Raw genomic sequence first — 25,976 nt, forward strand, 5'->3', positions numbered from 1 at the left:
GATATTGAAGCTATAGCAAGATCTCTCCAGCACAGAAGTACTAGTCCCCAAAAACAAATATTACAAAGGCCTCACACTGCCGTCCAGCCTCACCGTTGGTCCTCACGAGCATAACACGACAGCACACGAGAGAGGAGGCGCGGGATCTCCGCTGACCAATGCTTCCATCGCGGGAAAGCAAATTTTACAAAAATTGAATAAGTAATAGTCCTGAACTGGAGACCTTGCATACGCCCGTAGTGCTAAACACGGGTGAAGTGATCAACGGGAGACGCGCAAGATCCTTGATATCAGCTGCGAATACTCGGCCCGTGGCTATTTTTGAAATGGCCTACTGAATATGAAAATGGATTTGCTTGGTCAGATGCAGCCAAGGCAGCGGGAGAGTACCTGAGTGTTGGCAATTGGGTTTGTTGTGTCACCGCAAATCTCACCCGAACCGTATGGGGCGATTATTTCGGGATGAGGCCTGTGGAATCTCGATGCGTGGATCTTTTACTTGTTGAGATTGTCGAGATTCAATATCAGAGTGGCCTCGATGCATTGGCATGTCACTACAAGGAACAGGGTATGTATATCTGGTATTTCGGATCTTTGCAGAGGGGAGGGAGATCTAGATGTCAGAATATGAAGCTCTCTGCTTGACAGGATATGTGACAACTCCACCATTGGAGTCACTTGTATATGTTATTGTGAGAAGAGGAATATGGAATAAGGCATTGTTGGTAAACCGAAGAGTTCCGCAGTGCCATCACGACAACTTCCCCAAGTTGAGCCCGCAGTGTGACTCAACACCATCCAGAACCTTCTCCCACAACACCTGCAGTGAGATATCAAGATCCCGCTTCAAGTTTAAACTTAAGTTCACGGCCCAACCCGAACAGACACGGCCGGACCTGCAGTAGCCCACTCATCCACACCACTAAACAAACACATTATACAAAAGCACCATTATATGCAGCCACACCTTTGCCAGTAAACTCAGCACGCAATATGCAAGATTCACCGAGACGATATCCACAACCCCATTGCCCAGTCATTCACGTACATATCCTAGTCCTTCACCGAAACATCCCGGCCCTTCACCGAAACATCCCGGCCCTTCACCCTGGTATCTACAAACGTATCCCGGCCCTTCAGCACATCCCAGTCTTCCACCTACATATCCCAGTTTCTTCTCAATATCCTGCCAGCATATCCCGGCCACTGACAAGATATCCCCGTTGTGTAACCGTCTACGTCCAGTAGCATTCCGAGATGTTGTGTAACGATCGGGATGCGGAACCCCACGCCGATCACTATGCGTTGGTTGGTCGTTTGCAAGTTAGGCTTATCCAATGAGAGTTAAGATCTGGTATATGCAGGTCCAAGTGAGGCCATGACGCGTTTCTTGTGGTGATACAGCGGATATAGTCCTAAACTCGCTGCATGGGTTTCTATTTCAGGAGGCTCTGCATGTTTAAATGCACGTTCGATGTTGTGCGACATCAGACTCGTAATTTCAGCAAGAGTGAAAATCTATCTGGAAAAGGTTCCATGCAGCTCATGCTCAGCTGAAAGCATGTGAGATATATTGTCTCAACAAGATTTATTGCAGAATTACCATCAATCAATACCAATTAAGTCTAAATACCAGCTAAAGAGGTCCACACATGGACAATTAATGATCCTGGAAGGATACAAGAAAGTAAAAAAGAATATCCCGACAGCTATCACTGTCTTGCCCTCTCCGCAAGCCTCTCCGGTCTGAGTCACAACATTAACATCCTATTGATGGATAAAATGCAACTCAGTTACACTCTCCAAAGCCCCCCTGGCAACCAGCTCCGCAGTGAGCAGCACTATTGCCGCTGTGTACATGTCAGTAAGATTTGATATCATGGTCTAGGAGGGTACTTACCAGAACCCGTACTGAGAGCAACAGGTCTTGTCACCGTAGTTTCCGCATGATGCCCTGACACCTGGACCACAAAGACCGTTGGTGGTGTCGTGAATGTCACTTCCGGAAGGCGTGCACGACCCAAAGTCTGAATCACAGCCTGTTCCACAGTAGCTTTCACTCGATCCACTTGATAATGTTAGCACGCTTAAAATCTTTACGAATAGAGCGGGGGAAGACGTACCAGTAGCCATACCAGGAACAGCAGCTTCCGAAGGCTGACCCCTGACAAGTGTAGCCTGTGTTGCCACCACATTGCTGGTTTGGGGAAATTAAAAGACCACCAGTGGCAGTAGCTGTTCTCGTTGTCACCGACACGTTGGTAGGAGGGACAGTTCGGGTAGGGGTAGCCGACTGAGTCGATGTGACATCTCGGCCTCTGGAAACAGTTCGGTACCAGTTCTCCCGAGGGTCACCAAGACATTCTCCGACAGTCACAAGCCTGTATCCACGATCTTGGGCAGTATCGATCATGAAAGAAGTCAAATTGTGAACAGTCTGATCATGGACATCATGTGCCAGAACAATATACTGGCTGTTGTCTGAGTTGGAGGAGACTCTAGAAGAATAGCGATCCTTGGAGATTTGGATCAGGGCAGGGTTATCATTTTCATAGTCCTTCGTGTCAATGTTCTGGTCTACAACATGGTAGCCAAGTTCAGACATCTCATCGAGGCAACCAGATGCAGCGTTGCACTCGAGGTATGGCGCCCGCATGTAGGTCGGAATCCAACCAAAGAGATTTCGGAAGGCCATCTCATTGTAGATCATCTCAGATCTTCGGATAGTGCTGTTGACCTCGTTGAGATTGCGATGAGTCCAAGTATGGCTGGCGATGTGATGACCTGCAGAGTACATGCGTCTCATCACAGCGGGCCATGGGTTGGACGAGTCATCAATATGTCCCTTGGCCCTGTTGTTGCCCGCCACAAAGAAAGTGGCCTGGACGTCTCTTTCATCCAAAAGATCCAAGAGGTCATTGGTGTAGTCGAGAGGGCCATCATCGAATGTCAGAGCAATCACACCGGGTGTAGTGCAAGTTGTGATGACAGTGCCTGTTTCTGCTGTGAGCATCTAACAATGCAGACGGCCATTAAAGTTGATGCAAAGACATACCATACGGGACATTGCCAAGCTGTGGTCGAGAAATCCCTTCCGTGCTGCTTCCACGAGGCCCGAAACTGGTCTCGATGTCAGCTTCATGTCCGTTACTGCAGTACGAGGACTTGGAAGATACAAGATATTTTCTGTGATTCCCAAGCTTCAGATAGCACTTACAAAGTATCACACGAATCGCTGTACTCAAGCTGGCAAGCAGAACCACCACAAAAGTCTCCGGTTGTTCCGCAGAAGCCACTCTCTGAACAACAGGATCCAGGATTGCACGAACCAATCCCAAGACCACACTCAGCACGTTTCCTCAACTTCGAATCGCGCAATGACAAAAAATCATCAGCTGCGAAGACTGGTCCAGACAGAACAGTCCCTGCATGGAGCAACAGGTAAGCAAGGGTGACGGGAAGGCTGGTCTTCATTTTGAGCGATAGTAATGAAACGGAAGCAATATATTTGGAACGAAAGAAGGTAAAATGATGAGTTGAACGAGTGGCGATGCGAGCGGCCGATGGGTAGTTGTATGAAGCCTTGATGGAGTTTATCTACGTGGACACGCGTAACTGCAGCTCCTGAGCCAGGCAAACATCCAACTTAAAATTAAGAGGGATTGAACGCCCAAATTCTGCATCTTGAACACGAGAGACCGTCAGCCGAGTTGAATGTACTGACCCGGCAGGCTAGGCCTCATACCAGGTCACTTAATGGCCAATTAGGATCCACGTTGAGATCAATATAAGCCATCCCCAACAACAAGCCAGCCATCACCAGGTGAGGCCACTGTCTCTGACTTATTGTTTTCTTTTCGGGCATGTCGATGGTGCTCTGATTTGAAAATGTAAAGAGTATTCGACTTGCAGATATTAACCCATTGATGCCATACCAAGCAGGAGGACTTGATTGTGTCTTCAGGTTTTCAATATTCTCATCGACACGGATGTTGATGAGTTGGCTCTCGAATGTGATGATTCGCCGACAAGAACTGACAGTATCCAGGATCAATTCTATCAGCCTCAAGGCCATGGAGGAAACTGTCCCCAGAGACACCCAAAAACGCGGGTCACCTGCAGCTATCCTTGCTTTTGCAGCGTCTTCCAGTCGGATTATCCGAGTTTTTCTTGGCGCATATGCTCGTATTCGTCCCATTTCACTGTCTCTCGTGTATCGTGACACAAGGTCTAGAATAGTTCAGAAGGTTGGCTACCGATTCGAAGACGCTTGTCTGTTCGCATCCTTGTCGTGATAAAAATATGAACCGCCACCGGGACACGAAACAGGGACAGTGAGCTTAATGCCCGTCGGGGAGGAACTGACGTGTTCCGTCAGCTTGTGTAACATCATTCAGCTTGACTTCAGCAAGCCATGTCAACATCCCACGCAAGATAGCCTTGCCAGGTTCAAGGCTGTTCCATTTTCCGCTGTCGGGTTGATGAGGAGTTTCTGGCCCCACACTGAAGATCTGTTCCTAATATTGTCTTCACCGTGTCACAGTGAATAGACTGCCAGCATCTCATATGCAGTCGTCCTCAAACGATTGAGGCTGTCCCGTCAAACGCTTTAATAATCTCATGGATATTTCTGAAGCCGTCTTGGCATCGGAAACGATACTCAACAGCCCGCAAACTTGAGTTGAGGCTTCATCCCCTGGTTTCTCAATCATGTTCTCAACGCAAGATTTTTAGTGATCCTGTAGTCAAGCTAGCAAGAATGCGTATCAGTCATTGAGCCAATAAAATGTCCAATAGGTCAAGCGCGGCCCAGTACGCTGACATATCCTTCCTTGGAAATGTATTCGCGAAATAGAGTAAGAATTGACTGATCTTCAACCTCGACATACCCTCGTCATCCTGTACAACAGTTTGACTGAGCTAGGATGTTAATTCAGGCACGTCAGCTGAAATAGATGCAGTGCTTCCAGGCTAGTCGACTCCTGCATAGGATACAGGGGATTAACCAAGGCATCGGTGAGGCTGTATTGGCCCTCGCAAGTTTCCTCGAGTTGGGATTGCGGAGTGGCGGTTGCTAGTTTCAGTCTATGTGACTTCACAATCACATCTTGGTTGGTGCAAAGATCTTGCGTGGCCAGATGCATTCGTGCGGCAAGCTATTCAGGGGCAATTCCTGTCGTAGGCCAAGTTTCCACTTGAGGCTCGGAGTATCGTGTAAGAAAGTTCCGGTTACTGAGGCCTGACGCCGCACGGTATAGCCGTTGAATTTGGAACGGAAAGGAAAAGTTCTCGATTCATCGGTCGCATTGTGAAGCCAGAAGTGTAGATGGATGGCTCGATACGAGCCGATAGTCGATCATTGATGATACATATGCTCCCGTCGAACCCCAATGATTTCTCTGCATCTTTTATCACTTCACCTCATTCACTCGTTAATTGTCGATCGTTACTATCATGGCTCAAATTCTTGCCGAGAGCCTCCTTGTTCAGGGGCTTCCTTTTGTTAGTCATGAGCCAGAAACCAAGTCGTGGAACATTTCCAGTCGAGAATACTACGACATCACTCCTCCAAGTGAAATTTCAGATGCAGAAGATGTCTTCAACGTGGTGTCAAAGCCAATTGATGCAACTGCTGAGCCGCTCGTTGCTGTCATAGGGGTCGGCTATGTTGGCGAGCATCTAGTTGATGTTTTCTCAAAAAACCACGACGTACTTGGATACGATGTATCAGAAGCTCGAACTCAACAGTTGACTCAGAAGCAACCTGTCGGCAGTCGTGCCAAGTTCACGTGCAAGCCTTCAGATCTTACTGAAGTCACCCACTTTCTCATCTCAGTACCGACTCTTCTGATTGATCAGAAAACAATCGATTCATCATACCTCCGGAGTGCTCTGGGCGTGGTCAAGCTCTACGGTCGCCAAGGCGCTGTGGTCGTCGTGGAGAGTTCGGTGGCAGTGGGAATGACACGCGCTCTTCTTGGCCCTCTCGCAAAAGAGCGTGGGTTCCTTGTAGGCATGTCTCCTGAACGTGTTGATCCCGGCCGCACCGAGCCACCAGCTCACTCCATACCGAAGATCGTGTCTGGACTTGACGACGTGGTCCCGGGGTCGCTTGATGCTATCATGAGGCTCTACTCGAAGAGTTTCGATCACGTTGTGCCAGTGTCGAAGCCAGAAGTTGCCGAGATGATGAAGCTGTACGAGAATTGTCAGCGCATGGTTTGCATCGCCTACGCCAACGAGATGGCGGATGCTTGTGGTGCTCATGGCATCGATCCATATGAAGTTTGTCGCGCAGCTGCCACTAAGCCATTTGGCTACCTCCCGTTCTCACCAGGCCTTGGTGTTGGTGGTCATTGCATTCCAGTCAATCCATGGTATTTGCTTTCTAACAGCAGATTTCCTCTTCTGCGGGCAGCATCTGAGAAGATGCGGGATCGTCCTTCCGAAATCGCACAACGCGCTGTGACGCGCCTCTGCAGCGTTGACAGGAACGGTCTGCGACCACGCGTTCTTGTGGTTGGTATTGGCTTCAAGCGTGGGCAGTCACATCTTGTCAACTCCCCTGGTCTCGAATTGGCGAGGCGTTTGGTCGAAACAAGCAAGGTCGATGTCGCTTGGGCTGATCCTCTCGTGTCGCAAAACGCAGTTCCTCAGATTCCACGACTTGATGAAGCCGAATGGACTGTCGACGCTCTTGAACGAGATTTTGACATGATTATTGTCGCTTTTCGTCAAGAGGGTCTCGATTTTGACGTGTTGGAACGTGTTCGGCGAGTTGTTGTGGAGCGTTGGTGTCCTTGAAAGGTCGCACATTCGGGGTGGAGAGCTATGCAAAAGGAAACAAGCAACGTATACGACACACACAAACTTCTTGTTCTTCCTTCGTTACCTTATTGCTTCTCCAAATGGAAGTCATTTCCTATGTACCTACTTTTGTCTTTCATAACCTTGGTTGCGCAGGGTTCGGTTAACACGCAGTAATATATTACATCCATTGTAGGGTAGCTCATTACATTGCCCCATGTTCCGTGAGGATTACGACAAACTATCGTAACTACTTCCCTATAGGAATATCTCATGAGCGCTAAACTTTTGACCAAAACACGCGAACTTTCCGAGAAAGCTACTGTCATCATGCTGAGGTGCCATGCTTAGCTCCTCCCCTAGACGAGTATGTACTCGGTTTCCCATCGTCAGCTGCTTCTTGCCTGGCACTTGACACATCCAAAGAGTGAAGGAAGGCACTTTCATGTCTTTCGTCTTTACCGACAATTCGCTCTAGGAATATCTTCTTCTCCATCATAATCTTCCATTCTTGTTTCATCACAATAACCACAGCTCTACTCAACTAAACCATATCCCCATTTTCGTATCAACCATGAGTTCCCCAGTTCCTATGCCAACAACCCGCCAAGGTGCGTATCTGTTTTCGGGAGAAGTCTGGGGATTAACAGAAGTCAGTGGAGTTGCATGATATGTTCAATCACTACCTCAGTCTCGAAAGAGATGGCCATACTCTCGAAGCATTGAGGTTGGCCAATGAGCTGGTCGAGGAGGAAGGCCTGAATCTTTACCATGCCGCACACTTGCACATGAAAATGGCTAGGTTCCCCGAAGCGGGAGTCTACCATGCCACAATGGCTGTCAAAATTCTCACACAGCTGAAGGGAACCGATGAAAGCATTGCAGACCAGTTGCAGGAGGCATGGCAAGTCTTGCTAGAAAGGCAAAACGTCGAGAAGGACTGGAAGGAGTATCAGAATACTATGTAAGAGATATACTGCCTCTGGATTTCTAACCACTATGAACTATCGCTTGAGGTATTTCGTACGGATGCTTCCTTGCCCCCTCATCTGCGATATTTCTTCGCCAAGTCTAGTTGCTACTTGGCGTGCCATTAAATAAACGCCATTGACAATTCTTTTTGTAGGCTATTGGAAAACGGCGGAACGGAAAACCGCGAGGCGATTCGTCAACATCGTTATAATGAATACTTTTCCAAACTCGAGCAGGAGCGACAGTCAAGATCTGAAGGAACGGACACAGACGAGCGAAACCCTTTGTTTAACTACCCAGCTAAAAAGGGGAGGACCGCCGATTCGGGTGGTGAGAAGGAGAAGGAGAAGGAGGAAAAGGAGTCGAAAGATTTGTATGAGGAGCCAAAGTTGTACTTTGCAATGTGATGGGCTCCATATCATGCTAGGACTTGCTGTATTATGTATACTTAACCTTGGCTATCATGGGTTATGGGAGAGAGAGGACTTGAAAGAGTATGGCATAAACAGAGGGTAAGACCGCACCCAAATCCAATTTGTTGTGCACATTGAATAAGAGATTCCGTGACTCAGAGTTCCTATTGAGAAGCCTAAAAATGAGACAAGGCTTATGGTGCAATGGAAGTATATTGCTTCCATGATGTCTGAGCAACTGCGTTTTCGTCGTGCCCATGTTATCTCCGGCCGAGATCCAGAATTGCCTGAATCGTGCTTGAGGCGTCAATTTGAGCGTTTTGATTGGCTAAGCTTTGGAGTCTAGACCACGTTGACCCTGGCTCGCACCCTTGTCAATGCCAGCCATGACCGTCGAGTCAAAAGTTGGGGATATGAGTTCGACTTCTTCGAGACAGACCATATCCTGCCGGCGTGTAAAGACTCAAAATGACGAAGGATTTTGTTGATATATTGTTCACTTGTTGTTAATACCACATTTCTCTCAAGCCGTGGCCTTAGTGGTCTTGCGTTGCAGCAATCACGAAATATCGGGCAAAGCTTGGATCATGCAAAACCGTAGTCTCATTCGCTCATGTCGTCAAATTACTCTTAGACAGTTTAATTACACCATTAAATCCCCTTTAAACCTCTAAAACTTGGGCATATCATACAGGTCCTCAGGATCTGTCACTTGTTAGCGCTGCATTATTGGTGCATGGAGTTTACTTACCCTTGCCCTCGTCCTGAATGTACTTTTTGACCTCCGCAACTCTGTCGTCAATCTTCTTGAGTGTCTCGTCAAGCTTGGACTTAATCTTGTCGTTTGACTCGGCAGCGCCCTTGAGCGCACGTTTTGCGACGTCAAATCGGCTGACCCAGTTGAGGAGCATCATGTCGAACGGTGTAGTGGTGCTACCCTCCTCCTTGTATCCCTCCACTGTCATGCGGTGCAGACCTGGGCGTCCAAAGAGAAGACCTTGAAGCTCGGCAGCATATCCGTGGTAGTTGAAGCATACGGCCTTGTCCTCCGTGAACATGTCGAGGAAGTCAGCTCGGCTGAGTGCGTGTGGGTGACGGGATTCGGCGGCCAGAACCATGAGATCCGTGACGTTGACGACTCGGACTCGAAGCTCAGGGATCCAGGCGCGAAGGATCTCAGCAGCCTTAACAACCTCGAAGGTAACCTCAACACCAATACCAGCGATCACAACATCGGGCTCCTTGCCACTGTCAATTGAGGCAAACTCCCAGATGCTTGCGCCCTTTCGGCAATGTTCAGCAGCCTCCTCGGGAGACAAGAAGACACCAGTAGGCTGCTTCGAGCCAATCATAAGGTTGACGTAGTTCTTAGATCCCAAGCAGTGGTGGATGGTGCTAAGGAAGCAGTTGGCATCGGGAGGAAGATAAACGCGTGCCGCCTCAGCCTTCAGGTTGAGAACAGAGCCGATGAAGGATGGGTTCTGATGAGAGAAGCCGTTGTGCTCTTGACGGGCCCAAGTGCTAGTTTCGATATAGTTAATTGAACTGAGATCGCCCCGCCAATTGGTCTCGCGCGCGATCTTGTTGAACTTGGAGTACTGCACCATCATGGTATGGATGATGCCGAGGAAAGACTCATAACTGGGAAAGAGTGCCGTTCGACCAGTGAGTGTGTAGCCCTGGTAGCTGTTAGCATAACCGCCGACTTCAGCCCGGAATACTTGCCTGCATCCATCCTTGGCAGCAATGCTCGGAGAGGATCTCAATAACTCTGCCGCCCTGGGCGCGAGAGAACTCATCCCACTGGAAGTTTCGGCCTGTGTTCTCAAAGACTGCACTGAGCTTGTTGCTCTCCAGTTCATCAGGAGAGAAGATACGGAAGCTCTTGGGGTTTTCCTTAATGACCTGGTTCAGGAAATCGCCAGTTTGCTTCATGCAGCTGTTTTGCGAAGCCTTCTCCACTGCAAAAGTCTTCCAGTTAGGAACCTCCAATTGCTGATAAGGGTCGTATGTCTTCTTGAGCTGTCCAAGTCGCTTTTCATCCTTTTGAGGAATGATCTCCAAGATACTGTCAGCAGGCTTTCCGTCCTTGAGCAAGTGGGCCGTATCATAGGTCTTGAGCCAGTCTTGAAGAATCTTGAGGTGCTCCTCATCCTTGCTGGCGTTGGGAACAGGGATCTGATGAGAGTGGAAAGAGCCTTCAATGAACTCGCCGTCAACCTTCTTGGGACCTGTCCACCCCTTGGGTGTTCGAAGGACAATCATGGGCCAGCGTGGCTTGACAATGGGCTTCCTATCTCGAGCTGCCTCTTGGATCTTCTTGATCTCGTTGACAGCCCACTCTAAAGCACCCGAGAGTTCGCTGTCGATCTCTTCGAGCGTCTCCACGATCGTTGGCTGGTATCCATACCCGGCGAACAAACTGGAGAGTTCCTTGTTGTCCATGCAACCATAAATCGTCCTCTCGCTGATCTTGAAGCCATTCACATGCAGAATGGGAATAACGGCTCCAGACTCGGCGGGATCAATGTACTTGATGGAGTGCCAAGCACTAAACAGTTAGTAAATGCCATGGAAAGATGCAACCAACTTACGCTGCGGTGGGACCACTCTCGGCTTCACCATCTCCAACAAGACAAGTGACAATCAGGTCTGGGTTATCCATGACGGCACCAAATGAAACAGCTAGGGAGTAGCCTAGCTCACCACCCTCGTGGATAGATCCCGGAGTTTCGGAGTTGATGTGACTGAACTGGTTAGCTTGGTTTTATCTCGACGTTTAACACTTATCTCACCTAGGGAAGCCTCCAGGAACCGAAAACCCGGTAATGAGGTTTCGCAAGCCATCCTTGCTAACGCCATACTTCTGAGGGAAGAATCTCTCGAGAGATCCCTCGAGCCATAGTGAGGCCAAAGCAGCAGGAGCACCGTGACCGGGCCCGATCACAAAGATCATTTCCAGATCATGGTTGCGGATGAGAAGGTTGAGATGCGACCAGACTAAGATGATGCCCGGACATGTCCCCCAGTGGCCTTTGAAGCATTAGCTAGGCACCAAAGTGAGCGATGTTCACATACCCAATAATCGTGGCTTGATATCTTCTGACTTCAAGTCCCTCTCAAGTAAGACGTTGTCTTTCAGGAAGATCATGGCTGTCTTAGCGTTAGCCACATGCGCCGCACTAATTGACCTCACTTACACCCTGCAATGTAGCATGCCGCATGCTGGAAATCATTGAGCGATTGGGCGATCTTCTTGTCCAGCTGCTTCTTGGGCGCCTTGAGTGCCAATTCCAGAGCTACATCTGGAAGATGACTGTCCAGCGGAGCCGGATTAGGGCGATCGATCACTTCACTGGGCATCTCGAGTTTCTGATATCAAATCTGGAGTTGATGGTAAGCTGAACGGAGATTCACGAAACCAAGAAAGGGAAGAGAAATGTCGGTCACATAAGGCACCATGAGATTGCATCGATTGAAGAATCGGCAGTTTTTTACTACATTGATTTCACTCAAACTGTTTGATAGTGACGCGGTTTCAAGCAGGGAATGATGCTATATCGATGACGTAGGTTGACGTCGCTTTGACAACTGCCCCACGTAACAACTTGGATCTTTGTGAAGCAACATATCAGTAACGGATATGACGGATATTGGAAGGAGATAAATGTTGAAGAAATTCTAAACTTTAAATTCATAAATGAGGCTTTTTGGCTTGCATACACGGAAATATTGAAAATCGATCCGGCTATATGGGATTGTCTTGCTTGTTGATAGTTTGCTGAAGATCAATATAACCCGCCTTCTCGAAGATCCATAGAAAGCCATCAATCCCTGCTAAATCCAGAATTGTAGCGGTCATCGAGCCTCAAGATTCCACATCAATTCTCCATTACAAACCAACCTCGGCCATTTGTTGAGTTGTTTCATCGGCAGGTCAGGCAAGTGCCAGACAGATACGGAAAGTGGGGGATACAAAAACCGGAGCTTTCTTTCCTGGTGTAACAGTAAAAGCACCTCCTTCCCAAACACAGATCACGATCGCATCAGAAAGTGCATTCCATATTTCCTCGTTAGAAATTCTGAGCTTCTCATAGGTCAATCATGTTTGTTCCTGACGAAACATGACGACTTTTCTCAACAAGTCGTCCCATCGTAGCTACCAATTTATCCAGCCCGCGGGGAAAGCTCAATCGATAAACGCATGTGTGACGTAAAGCTAACGTGCTCTGAAGTCGGACAGCTTATGGGTACTGTGATCTCGAAACATTACAAAAGATCTCGAAACCCGTAATCCTTCAAATTTATTCTTCAGCGAATTATTCTTTGTTTACGCAGGAATAAAGGCCAAGATTCGATATGACCGAGCAAGTTACCGGAGCTATCAAACACGCAGTCATGGGACACGGAAACGACAAGATCGATCAGCTCAAGGCCAACATCGTTGAGCCCAGCGAGAACACTCGAATTACCTCCGATTATGGAGTGAAGCAGAATAACACCGATCACTGGCTGCGCGTGAACAGCGAGGATCAGACCGGAGCCAGTCTTCTTGAGGACGCTTTTGGACGTGAGAAGGTATGCTACTCCATATATGGATCGTTCAGATTTGTTCGACTTTGGAGAATTTGGATACTGATGGTGTATCAAGATTCATCGCTTCGACCACGAGCGTATTCCTGAGCGCGTTGTCCACGCCCGCGGTGCTGGTGCCCACGGCACATTCAAGCTATTCGAATCTGCGGAAGATGTCACCAAAGCCGGCGTGTTTACCGACACATCAAGAGAGACTCCCGTATTTGTTCGATTCTCAACTGTTTTGGGAAGCCGCGGCTCCGCTGATACCGTTCGCGATGTCCGTGGGTTTGCGGTGAAATTCTACACACAAGAAGGTTTGTGAATCCCCTCCACACCAAATCCCATGCATTTGTGCAACAGAACATCCTTTTTTTCCTTTTACTTTTCTTCCCTGGGGACTCTTAGATACCCTCTCTCAATTGCCCCTTCGTACCTTCTTCCGTCGCCCGAAACCTTTTGTTTATGGTCTTGAAGGCCTACGAGCACAACAACACAACAACACCATGAAACTGCATCATCAGATTAATTCAATGAACGCAAAGCTAACAAAGGGCAGGAAATTTCGACATAGTAGGGAACAACATACCTGTTTTCTTTATTCAAGATGCCATGAAGTTTCCGGATATGGTCCATGCAGGAAAGCCTGAGCCGCACAACGAAGTTCCCCAAGCACAGTCCGCGCACAATAACTTCTGGGATTTCGTCTGGGGACACTCAGAGGCGACTCACATGTATATGTGGGCCATGTCTGACCGCGCAATTCCTCGATCCTACCGCATGATGCAAGGTTTCGGCGTCAACACCTATACTCTCATTAACGACAAGGGCGAGCGCCGATTCGTCAAGTTCCACTTCACACCTGAGCTCGGAGTCCACTCTCTAGTTTGGGATGAAGCTCTTAAGCTTGCTGGTCAGGACCCTGACTTCCACCGCAAGGATCTTCAGGAGGCCATCGAAAACGGCGCGTACCCGAAATGGAAGTTCGGCATCCAGGTGTTGGAGGAATCCCAAGAGCACGATTTCGACTTCGATATTCTCGACGCTACTAAGGTCTGGCCGGAAGACCAGATTCCTGTCCGCTATATTGGAGAACTCGAGCTCAACCGAGTCGTCGATGAGTATTTCACCGAGACCGAGCAGGTCGCTTTCTGCACCAGCCATCTTGTGCCTGGCGTTGGTCCATCGGACGATCCCTTGCTTCAGGGCCGAAACTTCTCTTACCAGGATACCCAGCTCAGCCGATTGGGTATTAACTGGGAAGAGCTACCCATAAACAAGCCCGTTTGCCCAGTAATGAACTTCAACCGAGATGGTGCCATGCGACACACTATCTCCAAGGGCAAGGTCAATTACTGGCCTAACCGATATGGCCACCAGCCCGCTGCAACTATCCAGGAGGGTGCCTACGTTGACTACCAGCAAAAGATTGCCGGTATCAAGCAGCGCGCTCTTAGCAAGAAGTTCAAGGATCACTTCTCTCAGGCTCAGCTCTTCTACAACTCTCTTTCTGAGATCGAGAAGGCTCACGTTCAGGCCGCCTTCTCCTTCGAGTTGGACCACTGCGATGAAGCTATTGTCTACGAACGCCTGACTGAACGTCTTGGTGTAGTTGATGGGGAGCTCGCCAACACTATTGCAGAGATGGTCGGCGGCAAGAAGCCTATCGATGCCAAGCCTAACCCCGGAAAGAAGGCTAAGAACCTGAGCCAGCTTGACTTCCTTCCCAAGACTCCAACCATCAAGTCTCGCCGTATCGCCATCATCATCGCTGATGGCTACGACCCCATTGCCTTCAATGCCATGTACGGCGCAATCAAGGCCCAGAGCGCCCTTCCCTTCGTCATTGGGCCCCGACGCTCCGCTATCTTCTCCGCTAACGAAGACTCCTCTTCATCCAAGGGCATCGTCCCCGACCACCACCTCGAGGGCCAGCGAAGCACCATGTTCGACGCTATCTTCGTTCCTGGCGGCCAGAAGTCTATCCAGACCCTTTCCAAGAATGGCCGAGCTCTTCACTACATCCGCGAGGCTTTCGGTCACCTGAAGGCGATTGGTGGTACTGGCGAGGCCGTTGATCTGATCAACAAGGCCATCCAGCTTCCCGAGGTCTCACTCTCTGAGACAGACGGCAGCGGCGTCGTCGACAGCTATGGCGTCGTTACTCTGAAGAATGCTTCACCTGACAGCCTCAAGGAGATTGTCACCGTTGCTTCCGATGCCAAGGGCTTCCTAGAGAAGTTCGTGTACAACATCAGCCAGCACCGTAACTGGCAGCGAGAGCTGGATGGATTGAGCACTATGGTGGCGTACTAATGATTTATTGAAAGATACCAACTTATGTAACGAGCCAATTTGAATCTTCAAGTCAATACATTAATCACATAAACTCTCACTTGGTGTTGTGACAAACCCGAATTTATGATGCTTGGATGTGTTACGTTAATCATTATCATCAGCGAATAATTCTTTCAAGCTCACGATATGCTGAACTTCTTTTTCCGAGTATTAATTCTTCCGGGGCCCGAAAAAATGAATCTAGATGGTTTTACAGTGAGCCTCGACGGCTGGTATCCTAATGGATATATTCCTAAGGTTCCTTTGACCTGGGCCGTGAAGGCCCTAAGCTTTTATGAGTTTAGGCATACATTATATAATATTATGATGAGTTTATGGTGAGTTCTGATAAAATTCGATGAGTTATTATGAGATTGGACGTGATGGGAGTAGTACTGAGACCCGGGTGTTTGCTTCTTATCTCTTATCTCATGTCTCATTTTATCTCATCTCATCTTGTAAGTTAACTAGAACTCATCGTAGTTCTTACTCACGGACTGTACTATTTATGCTGCTTTCTTCCCGTTGACCTTCTGTTTCAACTTCTGTATGCTTCTCACACTCTTCTTCAAAACAAACGTAGCATACTCTCCATGGCCTTCCATATCCCTTGACGCTCTCTTCTTGATGTTTATATATTCATTTACTTCTTCCTCAGTCACCCCAATTGGGATGAAGATGCCGACATACCGAAATAGGATCGCGTTAAGGATGATACGACACATTCGTCCGTTGCCATCCTGAAAGGGATGGATCTCAACAAACCGAAGTGAGTATTTGGCAGCGAGTGAAAACGGATCCAAAGACTCATTTTCGCCGATATGCTTTTTGAGATTCGCGCACATCTCGGCCATTTTTGCAGGCACGTATTGCGGCATCACGAACATCGTATTTCCGGCGCCGACAGGAACATCTCGATATTGTCCTGCGTATTTTTCGTAAGGGACGTCCGGATATTCGGCACCCGGATCGATGATTGGAACCCCTTTGCAAAGAATCTCATGCGTTTTCTTAATGACATCCTCCATTAGGTCGTCCCCATGAACCCAGAATCTGTCCATTATGTAATTGAAGGCTCTCACGTGCTGGATAACTTCGCGACGGCCGCGAACAATATAACTTTTTGACTTTCCTCGTAAAGTGGGATCCGCAGCATATAGGTCACTAACCTTCTAATCGAAGGCTGAATCATCCTCATTGACTTCGAGTATGGAGTCGGGCTCATGTAGGGTCTTATAACAGAGATACCGTGTGACATCCCAACCTAGACCTGCTTGTTCGATACGATTGCTGCCGTAGATTGTGTGGAAAAGTGACTCCATGATCTCGCCGCGGATGATCTCCTGTTGCGCCGATGCGTGATTCACTCTCAAGGAAGAAAGGTAGCGTAACGCCTTTCCGAAGAGGGCTTCGGGGTTTTGATCGTCTTTGTAGGTACGGTATACATCATCAAAAGCAATAGACGTATGGTTATTTGGACAGTCATGCTTGAGCGTGAGATTGTTAAATTCCATGGTTGTCTGGAAAGTCGTCGAGATGTGCGAAAAAATGATGGTAAATGAAGATAAAGCCAAATTAAAAGGGAAGCTGAGGTCTTTGTCGTTGTTCAACTGACATATTATGAAGCAAGGCTGTAAATGCTGGATCAATCTGTAGTGCCTCTGTGAGTCATATCTCATTCACAGAGTTTCGATTTGCCTTTATGTAAAGGGAATCTGACCATACGCAGCTCAAGAAAGCTTTTACCCAATGCACTCTTCAGTAGATTGATGAACCTAGACTAAAGGAGCCTAAAGCTTACATGAATTTAGATTAGGCTTATGGTATCAGACCCCAAAGTTAGGATAATTTTATAATCACGAGCAGCTAGTTGCCAATGAAGTTTCTGTCTAACTGATCGCTCGTTGCCTTAACATCATCACTTACATTCAGTCGGTCTTCAACGAAATGTAACTAGTACCTTAAATTTTCAGAGGGCATTCAAGCACGATATGGCTCTTGGTGTGACGCTTGTAACTGTATTTTGCATATCGCTAATTGGCTTGTGTCCTGAAAGGGTAGGCACTGGACTGGATATGAGGCTGAAGTATCTGTATTCTGGGCTTTATCAATAACACTTTGCTTCCTTGAGATGTTTATTTAGAGGTGGTTATTGATTTAGTGTTTGTTGACATTTTCTCAGCGGGTTTGAATGACCTTGGGACCGATGTATATGTGCAAGTACATTGACTCTGTCGCTCTCCGCGACTGCTTCCTCATACATCGTTGTAATTCTGAAAAAGTACTCAATGAGATCATATCAAACAATACTTTTGCAGAATATAACGGCTTCAATATGATAGCATATGGATGCAGCATGCTTTTATGCAGTGCACAGACATCGCCGTGGTCTGCCTACACCATCGAGTTGTGGCTCATATCGGGTCGCGACTGCCGGCACCATCAAAACTGTTTGCTTCCGAACTGATGCCTGTACAACTCCAATAAAACGGAAGTAACATGAACCTCGGGAGTGATCTCGGAGATGCCCAATAGAACATCACAGGCATCCCGCGTGCGACCTTCTTCAAGACCCTCATCCTAGAACCGCCTGACATTTTAGTACGATCTTTATCGATATGTATAAAAGGCCACTTTCTTCTCCTACGAAGAAACTCACACGCTTCAGAAGCATCCTTCTTTCTATCAATTTTCTATTCAATATGGGCAACGGTCACAGCATCTCCATCCGCGACTGTCTCGATGCCGTCTGTGCGAACCGCAGCTCCTGCGTCACGTACCCGAGTGATCCGCTCTTCGCTTAGTGGGCCAAGCCGTTCAATCTCGAGTTCCCAGTGATTCCAGCTGCTGTCGTCCGTCCTCAGAATGTCATTGAAGTTTCCGAGACTGTCAAGTGCGCCAAACAGAGTGGTCTCAAAGTGCAGGCAAAGTCTGGAGGCCATTCCTACGGGTAGGCTAACTCTTTGAACGTGTAGAACAAAGCTGAATGAGTAGCAACTATGGCCTGGGAGGCGACCATGGCGCCGTTTCCATCGACCTAGTCAACCTCAAGGACTTCGAGATGGACAATGAAACTTGGTACGCATCGTTTGAAGCAGGCATCAACCTTGGCGAACTAGACAAGAATCTTCATACATTCGGGAGACGAGCCATTGCCCATGGTACTTGTCCAAGTGTTGGTACTGGAGGCCACTTGACAGTGGTAGGCCTCCTTCAACCAATATCTGCTTTTCGCTAACAACTCAAGGGCGGCCTTGGACCTATATCTCGAATGTGGGGAGGTGCTCTCGATCACGTCGTCGAAATGGAGGTCGTGACAGCAGACGGCACGATCTACCTCGCCAGCCAAAACAGAACACCAGATCTCTTCTGGGCAATGCGCGGCGCTGGAGCAAGTTTCGGGATCGTGACCAGATTCGTGGTCAAGACTCGCCCGGAGCCTGGCAATATTGTCCAATACAGCTACAGCCTTACTCTTAACTCGCAAACCGAAACGGCCGACTTATACAAGGAATGGCAGGCATTGGTAGGAGACCCAACTATGGACCGACGTTTCGCAAGTCTCTTCGTCGTTCAACCTCTAGGGGCCCTCATCACGGGAACTTTCTTCGGTTCAGAGGCCGAGTACCAGGCGTCGGGAATCCCTGCTCGCCTTCCTGGTGCCAGCAAGGGTGCAGTGTGGCTTACAAACTGGATGGGTCATTTGCTTCGTGAGGCTGAAGCCGCTGGTTGCACCTTAGCCAGCATTCCGACAGCGTTCTATTCCAAGTCCTTGTCGCTCAATGAACAAGATCTTCTAAATGACACGGCGATCACGAACTTGTTTCAATACCTCGAGGATTCTCGCAGCAAATCGACACCTTTCACAATCATCTTCAATACCGAGGGCGGCGCCATGATGGATACACCCGTCAATGCAACAGCATACCCACACCGGGACAGTGTCATCATGTATCAATCCTACGGCATCGGAGTGGGTAAAGTATCGGCAGCGACTCGGAAGCTCCTGGACGGGATTCACGAGCGGATCCAACGGTCGGCTCCGGGCGCACGCTCCACTTATGCCGGATACGTCGACGCATGGCTCGACCGAAAGGCGGCGCAGGAGCTCTACTGGGCGGACAATCTTCAACGGCTTCAGGAGATAAAGAAGAGGTGGGATCCGGATCAGGTGTTCAGAAATCCGCAGAGCGTTGAGCCGGCTGACTAGAGCGGAATTATTGAGATTAAGGAACTGTCATTCTGTCACGAGAGCTTGTCCAACGAATGAGATTGTGAGGTGCCGGCTCCGAGGCTCCGACGGATGCCGTGGAGGGGCCGATAGAGGCCGGGTATTAGTGTTACAAAATTGGTTTACCTTACGACAGACTAAAAGATAGGATAGGTGTATCAATTGCTTCACCGATGTTTCCACTTCTTGTAGTCGCGAGCTGCTCGATCACGTTGGAGTTCTTGTTAATGAGATTGACCCGCTTCAGCTTTCTAGTGCATCATTTCCCCGCGTATCTAGATCTTCTGGCGTAAACTAGTGGGGGACTTCCATCAAAATCTGGGGTAACATCATATTCAACACAAATACATCAAGTTCTCAACTCTCAATCAAAGTCGTGAGTGGTCCAATCTTCCATACAACATATACGAGAAGCCCAATCCTTATCTACGATACTTATCATGTCAAAAGTCCCCCATGTCAACATGTCATTCCATCACTGATAGAACCCCTTGTCAAAAACGCCCTATTTCCACAGTTAACCCTCTAGCTTCCCCCCTCCCTAACCCCGCATCATCCTGTCACCGTAACACACCTGCCGCGCGTGAGCACAACGAATACGGCCAGACACGGCATTTGTGTAGACCCGCTTGGACATAACAAAGGGCGTTACGATAGTTTGACAACAAAACCCGGCCTGTTTCTGTTTTGTGCTTGTTGCAATTACAATATTCTTACAGCAACCATTTCGTTTACACCCTCATATCTGATTGGTGTTGATCATTGACTGGGATACTGAAGTAAGTATCGGAGGTAGTGAGTGAGGTTCGGCATTTGTTTATGCTTTGGAGGTAGCACTTACACCGCCATCATGCATCACTGAGCCTCATCCTCACTTCATGTCTACACATCCAGATACTAACCGGGTGATAGAACATAATTCATCATGGCTCTCCTTCAAAGATCCAGATTGGCCGCTCAAGGCCTCTCAAAATGTCGTCCAGCACAGCTTCAATCCTCAGCGAGGAGATACAACACCGCAGCAATCTCATCACTTTCTCAACGAGATAGAAAAAGCCCCTCTCTGTCTCTATCTGCCAGCCACTCAAAAGCATCAACAGCTCTTCACACACCTTCACCCACAGCAGTTATGAACCGTTCTTACTCAACAGCAAGTGAAGACATGTATACCGCATCCTTTGCCTTCTTTGAGGCTATCTGGGATGCTGGTATCACCCATTGTTTTGTGAACTTGGGTACCGATCATCCTAGTATCATTGAGGCTATGGTCAAGGGACAGAGGGAGAAGAAAGGAAAATTCCCCAAGATCATCACATGTCCCAACGAGGTATGCCTATTTCGTTGAGCATTTCTGGGCAAAACTGACATAATCAGATGGTGGCCATGTCAATGGCTGATGGCTACGCCCGATTAACAGGCAAACCTCAGTGTGTAATCGTCCACGTTGATGTTGGAACTCAGGGTCTCGGAGCAGCTGTTCACAACGCTTCCACAGGCCGCGCCCCCGTGTTAGTATTCGCTGGTCTCTCACCATTCACACAAGAAGGCGAACACCGAGGAAGTCGCACAGAGTACATCCACTGGATCCAAGATGTACCAGACCAGAAACAGATCATTTCTCAATACTGCCGATACACTGGCGAGATCAAGACAGGGGCTAACGTCAAGCAAATGGTTAACCGCGCTCTGCAATTCGCTACTTCGGACCCTCAAGGTCCTGTATATCTGTGCAGTGCACGAGAGATTCTCGAGGCTGATCTCAAACCTTATTCTTTGAAGCAAGAACACTGGGAGTCGGTTGAGCTTGGTGGTCTTCCTACAAGTGCTGTTGATAAGATCGCTGAGGCTTTGGCTGGTGCAAAGGCTCCTTTGCTGGTTACAGGGTACAGTGGGCGAAACCACAAGGTACCGGCTGCGCTTGTCGAATTGGCGGATAAAGTCAAGGGTCTGCGAGTCTTGGACACTGGCGGTTGCGACATGTGCTTCCCCGCTGACCATCCCGCTTGGATCGGACTGAAGTTTGGTGTTGACGATGCTGTTGAGTCTGCTGATACCATTGTCGTTCTGGACTGCGACGTACCCTGGGTTCAGACCCGCTGCAAGCCTCGCGAGGATGCAAAGATCTTCCACATTGATGTTGACCCCCTGAAGCAGCAAATGCCAACTCACTATATCCAAGCCGATGCGCGCTACAAGGCCGATGGTTTGACAGCCGTCCAGCAAATTACTAAAGCTCTTAACAAGAAGGAATTCGCCAGCAAACTTGAAGTCAACGCCGCGGAGACGGAGAAGCAACGTGCTGAAGTCCACGAAAACAAACTCGCTAGCATCGCCAAGGCCGCAGAGCCTCTTGCAGACGATACCTTCGGCACTGGCCATCTTAGCAAGAAACTCCGTGACCTTTGCCCTGAAGATACAATCTGGGCCATTGAAGCTGTTACCAACACTGGTTTCGTACACGACAACATTCAACCCACAATTCCCGGATCGTGGATTAACTGTGGAGGCGGTGGTCTCGGCTGGTCTGGTGGTGGTGCTCTGGGTATCAAGCTTGCGACAGACGCTGAGAATGGTGGTACGAATAAGGGCAAGTTTGTTGTGCAAATTGTGGGAGATGGAACATATCTCTTCACAGTACCTGGTAGCGTGTACTGGATCTCAAGACGATACAAGATCCCCGTCTTGACCATTGTGCTCAACAACAAGGGTAAGTCATCTCACATATGACAAGAGTAGCATGCTGACTTATAGCAGGATGGAACGCTCCTCGCAGATCTCTACTCTTGGTTCACCCCGACGGTCTCGGATCGAAGGCCACAAACGAAGAGATCAACATTTCCTTCGATCCCGTACCTGACTATGCTGGTATCGCCAAGGCTGCTGCAGGTGGAGATATTCACGCTGCTAGAGTTGACAAGGCATCAGATCTGGATAGTGTGTTGAAGGAGGCGATTGCTAAGGTGCAGGCTGGACAAACGGCCGTGGTTGACTGCAAGGTTGCGCCAGACTGCTAAAGACTTATGAATGATGAGATGATAATATGGAGTTCTGGGCTGGACTTAGATCTAGGTGCTGGAATGCCGGGGATTTGTTTAGACTGGTAGCATTCATAGGTGCATTAAGAGCAATGTTTTGATCATGAGGTTCGTGAAGGGTTCCTCCCCTGTGAATATGGCTCTTCCTTGGATTCAGTCAGAGGGGCTTTGCCTTTTATGGGAGCCTGATTCTTCGCGACAATGGTTAGGGTGTTTGCTGCGACTCGATCAACCGGCCCCAGAATTGAAGGCTGACATACATAAGTCTTCAATGCAAGGATGCAGCCACTGGTCATCCTTACTGAACGATTCATCTTCAAAACACTTACCACTTGAACAATTAGGCGGTACGAGGCTGCGGAAAGGTATAGTGAATATCGTACTGATTAGGGAGGGGTATATCTCCAATATCATCTGATCTTCGTGTCTCTAGAATTGCGAGTCTATTTGTTGAGCATCATCCCATTGTAGCACTGCAGAGTGGCTATTCCGAATATGTACGTAACAAACAATTCAACATACAGATGCTAACCAATCTAACAGTCACAGGATATCACAGAGCATTCTTGGATGCCCTTAAAAACTCCCACGATTCTAGACGATCAGCCAGGGCGGATAGAGCAGACCATCTATATATCAACTACCTCGAACAAATGGCCCACTGAACACAGCCAGAGATATTCAGCATCGCCTTTGGAATTCTGCCCCAGGAAAAATCTGTATTCTTCCCTAAAAGTATAATCTGCTGTTAGTCTAGATCGCCTAGTTATTTATCTCTCCTAACGTATATAAGCAAAGTATGTTTCCCTGCCCTCGTTATTAATTTTCCTAAATACAGGGTTTTAGCAAGAGACCATGGATCCAGAAAACGAGAGTCAGTTCAAAACGACACCAGCGTCTAGCCAGCCTGACCAACGCACTCAGCCTTGGAAGGCATTCTTGCCCAAAGAGATGTTTGAGAAGGAAGCAGTCGAAGATCTTGATACTGGAAACATGGGGAAAGATGGACTTGTAAGACACAAAGTTGAAGCCGACTCCAAATCACTTGGTGGATGAATTGTTTACCATGGTGAACTCAAGTCAGTGTTTCTTGACCTTTTGCTAGTGTGGTTTTGATCAGCAACAGGTAAGCATTGGCTCACGATCTTTGACAGCGTTGAAGATGGCTATCATATAACGGAGAGCATACCCTCAGCGCCGACCGATGGGATCCGTCTTAATCACCACTCTCGAAACGAAAATTTCGGGTTCCAACTTGTGTCAAACACGTTGAGAGTTCCTCCTTCTACCGTAGAAGAGGGGACGACTCTCTTGCTCACCATCATCCAACGTGACAACTATTCGAAAGAGGAACGAGAAGCAGCCTCGAATCTTTCAAGGCAACTGGATGGTCTTCCGTTGGCCGTCAATCCCATGGCCTCACAAATGGTTTCTCGACAAATGTCTCCTGTTCAGTTCATCAAGTCCTTTGATAGATATTCGGAGCGATTGTTCGAGAAAGGTCGATCTCAAAATGCTTACTACAAGAAAGTTTGACAGTCAACACTGCTTTCCATTCTTCTTTTGACTCCCTTGACGAGACCTCGGTTACTGTCTTCGGTGTTGCACGTTTCGTCGTACAAGATGCTATTCCGGATGATTTGTTCAAACCGGATGATGATACCCCGATAGGAAAGGAAGGGCCATGGGATGATCCGTGGGTGTAAATTTGCTGCTTCCACCCGCTTATGGGAGCTAATGTTGAGTGAACAAGAGTTGATGAGGCGATACAAAATCTCATCTCGCTATCTTCAATAGTCATAGATTCAATCACTGATAATTATCGGGTTCATCGCCTTGTTCAGAACGAACGTCGGGACTGGCTTGGTCCCAGCCGCAGAGAGACGACCTTTCTGAATGCTTCGCGACTCCTCTTTGAGGCCTTTCCAAGGCAGATTCACATGCAAACCCTCCATCCAGATTAGCCGGCCTGCAATAAGTGTATTCAGCACGCCGCTTCACTATCATATAATGTTCGAAAGTTCAAACTACATGAGTTGCCGTGGGACTCGCCGAGTACATTTGTTCGGCTATTGTCAAATGCTGCCTGGTAAGCCCTCCACAAGTTGACCGTTCGGCTGCTAAGTGACTTTTCTCAGGTATCTTACAGAGACCGCTTCATCCCGTGAATTTGACGAGTTACTAGAAACGTCATTCATGTGCTGCTAAACGCAAGATACTCTTATCTACGCTACTCTCTGCCCAACAGTGGGAGTCATCCAAAGAGAGCAAGGAAAGACATCTTTGGCATATCCATGGTTCCAAAAGGCTATTGACATAAGACAAACCCTTTTTCCACCAGATAACCCAGACTTGGCCAACATTCACCATAATATGGCTGGCGCATTGCTCACTGACTATCGTACAGACGAAGCGATCAAGATGTGCACTGACGCTACTGCTCGGGGGTTTATTTCCTATAGGTTCTTTGGTAAATGTTTCTTTATGCGACGCCAACCTTCATCGAGAGTTTTATCTTGAGTGTTATTAGTTCGGTCACAAAGACCCCTAGTTTATGGATGTAATATACCAATGTGCGGTATTCTCGCGGGTTCGTCCAGAGCAAGTGAACTGCCAGACGACTCCGTGTTTGATGAGGTTTGTTTCCCACCCTTTTTGAACTTTTTAAAGGCAGTATTAGTAGTACTTGAAGGGCCATTTAGTTCTTCATACCCGATAGTCGTAGTATTGGCAGTATTCGGCTCCAAATATGTCCTTCACTAACGATATCGCCTCTGTTTGAAGAGTTGCAAGGGCAACATCACTAGTCAAATTTGCACTCGGGTCAATTTGAGTCAGTGAAACAAATTGAAGCATATGTTTCTCCATCTTGAACTGCGATTCGTGTTTACGAATGTTCTTCAGCGAGACGATCAGTTCGTTGTGAGCTATGTTTGTATAGAGATGCTCTTTGTCTGGGTAAAGAAATACTGAGCAATAATGCCGCTTCTCATGTTGGTATCATGGGTCTTAATGTAAACATGTCAAATTGCCTACAACCGAGTTGTTTATTTGTTCAAGACTTGGCGATGGATAAAAGGGCGCTTGCGACACGTTTTCAGTATCAGGTCGAGGAGCTCTTTTCCATCGAGATGCGGTAAAATGGGAGTGTAGGGTATGTGTGTAAGTGTGCCGCTTTCAAGTATCGGAGCCTGATCATGTGAACATGTTACAATTGGATATGAAACATCTGTTGAAAGTCTTCTTATGTCCTTGCTAATACTATTTTTCAATTTTGTTTCTCTTTCTATAAGTCTATTCTTTGATGCTGGGCATGCCGAGGTTGTTTCTGTGGTATTTACTTGGCCAGGACAGGTAAGTGATTCGTCGTATCGCCACCAGAATTGTTGACTGATACCCATTATTCGTCGCAGATTGTGTGATTTGAAAGAGAAAAGAGAAATCGTGGCAATGGCGCGTAACTGATGGAGTTTCTGATATTTCTCATGCAGATAGGTCAGCAGGCTTGAAGCCCAGATCCGGGGTGGCCGTGTTTAGACGCCGGGAAAAACATCAGACGACGCCTAAATGGTGCCTTGGCAGAGAAGATCATCATCTCTTGCGGCT

At 48.0% G+C, this 25,976-nt stretch overlaps 10 protein-coding genes across 10 annotated transcripts; 6 read left to right on the forward strand and 4 right to left on the reverse strand.

The window, feature by feature from the left end:
• Window positions 1-1,789: 1,789 nt before the first annotated feature.
• On the reverse strand, window positions 1,790-3,474 carry FOBCDRAFT_270545 (uncharacterized protein; the record flags this gene model as incomplete). The annotated part of the gene is made up of 5 exons (XM_059611448.1): window positions 1,790-1,850; window positions 1,901-2,068; window positions 2,124-2,994; window positions 3,056-3,120; window positions 3,218-3,474. The coding sequence occupies 5 exons, from the start codon at window positions 3,472-3,474 to the stop codon at window positions 1,790-1,792; spliced, it is 1,422 nt and encodes a 473-aa protein (XP_059464375.1).
• Window positions 3,475-5,454: 1,980 nt separating this feature from the next.
• FOBCDRAFT_237690 (uncharacterized protein) lies at window positions 5,455-6,804 on the forward strand (the record flags this gene model as incomplete). Its single annotated transcript, XM_031175416.2, has 1 exon — window positions 5,455-6,804. The coding sequence occupies one exon, from the start codon at window positions 5,455-5,457 to the stop codon at window positions 6,802-6,804; it is 1,350 nt and encodes a 449-aa protein (XP_031046549.2).
• Window positions 6,805-7,381: 577 nt separating this feature from the next.
• FOBCDRAFT_198157 (uncharacterized protein) lies at window positions 7,382-8,186 on the forward strand (the record flags this gene model as incomplete). The annotated part of the gene is made up of 3 exons (XM_031175417.2): window positions 7,382-7,418; window positions 7,465-7,771; window positions 7,934-8,186. The coding sequence occupies 3 exons, from the start codon at window positions 7,382-7,384 to the stop codon at window positions 8,184-8,186; spliced, it is 597 nt and encodes a 198-aa protein (XP_031046550.2).
• A 591-nt stretch (window positions 8,187-8,777) lies between these two features.
• On the reverse strand, window positions 8,778-11,555 carry FOBCDRAFT_248606 (XFP N-terminal domain-containing protein; the record flags this gene model as incomplete). Its single annotated transcript, XM_059610860.1, has 7 exons — window positions 8,778-8,897; window positions 8,944-9,871; window positions 9,918-10,743; window positions 10,787-10,939; window positions 10,988-11,225; window positions 11,271-11,345; window positions 11,393-11,555. The coding sequence occupies 7 exons, from the start codon at window positions 11,553-11,555 to the stop codon at window positions 8,863-8,865; spliced, it is 2,418 nt and encodes an 805-aa protein (XP_059464376.1). The 3' UTR covers window positions 8,778-8,862.
• Window positions 11,556-12,503: 948 nt separating this feature from the next.
• On the forward strand, window positions 12,504-15,152 carry FOBCDRAFT_178177 (catalase). Its single transcript, XM_031175419.3, has 3 exons — window positions 12,504-12,770; window positions 12,844-13,084; window positions 13,327-15,152. Exons 1-3 carry the CDS (start codon window positions 12,552-12,554, stop codon window positions 15,081-15,083), a joined length of 2,217 nt encoding a protein of 738 aa, XP_031046552.2. The 5' UTR covers window positions 12,504-12,551; the 3' UTR covers window positions 15,084-15,152.
• Window positions 15,153-15,610: 458 nt separating this feature from the next.
• FOBCDRAFT_316566 (fido domain-containing protein) lies at window positions 15,611-16,313 on the reverse strand (the record flags this gene model as incomplete). The annotated part of the gene is made up of 1 exon (XM_059611988.1): window positions 15,611-16,313. Exon 1 carries the CDS (start codon window positions 16,163-16,165, stop codon window positions 15,611-15,613), a length of 555 nt encoding a protein of 184 aa, XP_059466908.1. The 5' UTR covers window positions 16,166-16,313.
• FOBCDRAFT_316567 (uncharacterized protein) lies at window positions 16,277-16,618 on the reverse strand (the record flags this gene model as incomplete). Its single annotated transcript, XM_054703700.2, has 1 exon — window positions 16,277-16,618. The coding sequence occupies one exon, from the start codon at window positions 16,616-16,618 to the stop codon at window positions 16,277-16,279; it is 342 nt and encodes a 113-aa protein (XP_054559675.2).
• A 1,188-nt stretch (window positions 16,619-17,806) lies between these two features.
• FOBCDRAFT_316568 (uncharacterized protein) lies at window positions 17,807-19,314 on the forward strand (the record flags this gene model as incomplete). Its single annotated transcript, XM_031175421.2, has 4 exons — window positions 17,807-17,851; window positions 17,909-18,054; window positions 18,099-18,306; window positions 18,352-19,314. 4 exons carry the CDS (start codon window positions 17,807-17,809, stop codon window positions 19,312-19,314), a joined length of 1,362 nt encoding a protein of 453 aa, XP_031046554.2.
• Window positions 19,315-20,054: 740 nt separating this feature from the next.
• Window positions 20,055-22,461, forward strand: FOBCDRAFT_248609 (thiamine pyrophosphate enzyme, N-terminal TPP binding domain-containing protein). Its single transcript, XM_031175423.3, has 4 exons — window positions 20,055-20,114; window positions 20,248-20,662; window positions 20,710-22,042; window positions 22,090-22,461. Exons 2-4 carry the CDS (start codon window positions 20,261-20,263, stop codon window positions 22,347-22,349), a joined length of 1,995 nt encoding a protein of 664 aa, XP_031046556.2. The 5' UTR covers window positions 20,055-20,114; window positions 20,248-20,260; the 3' UTR covers window positions 22,350-22,461.
• A 764-nt stretch (window positions 22,462-23,225) lies between these two features.
• FOBCDRAFT_198163 (uncharacterized protein) lies at window positions 23,226-24,076 on the forward strand (the record flags this gene model as incomplete). Its single annotated transcript, XM_059608905.1, has 4 exons — window positions 23,226-23,381; window positions 23,476-23,496; window positions 23,553-23,871; window positions 23,910-24,076. The coding sequence occupies 4 exons, from the start codon at window positions 23,226-23,228 to the stop codon at window positions 24,074-24,076; spliced, it is 663 nt and encodes a 220-aa protein (XP_059464377.1).
• Window positions 24,077-25,976: the final 1,900 nt, after the last annotated feature.

The sequence above is a fragment of the Fusarium oxysporum genome, chromosome III, assembly GCF_013085055.1.
Source record: "Fusarium oxysporum Fo47 chromosome III, complete sequence".
NCBI classification, from domain to species: Eukaryota; Fungi; Ascomycota; class Sordariomycetes; order Hypocreales; family Nectriaceae; genus Fusarium; species Fusarium oxysporum.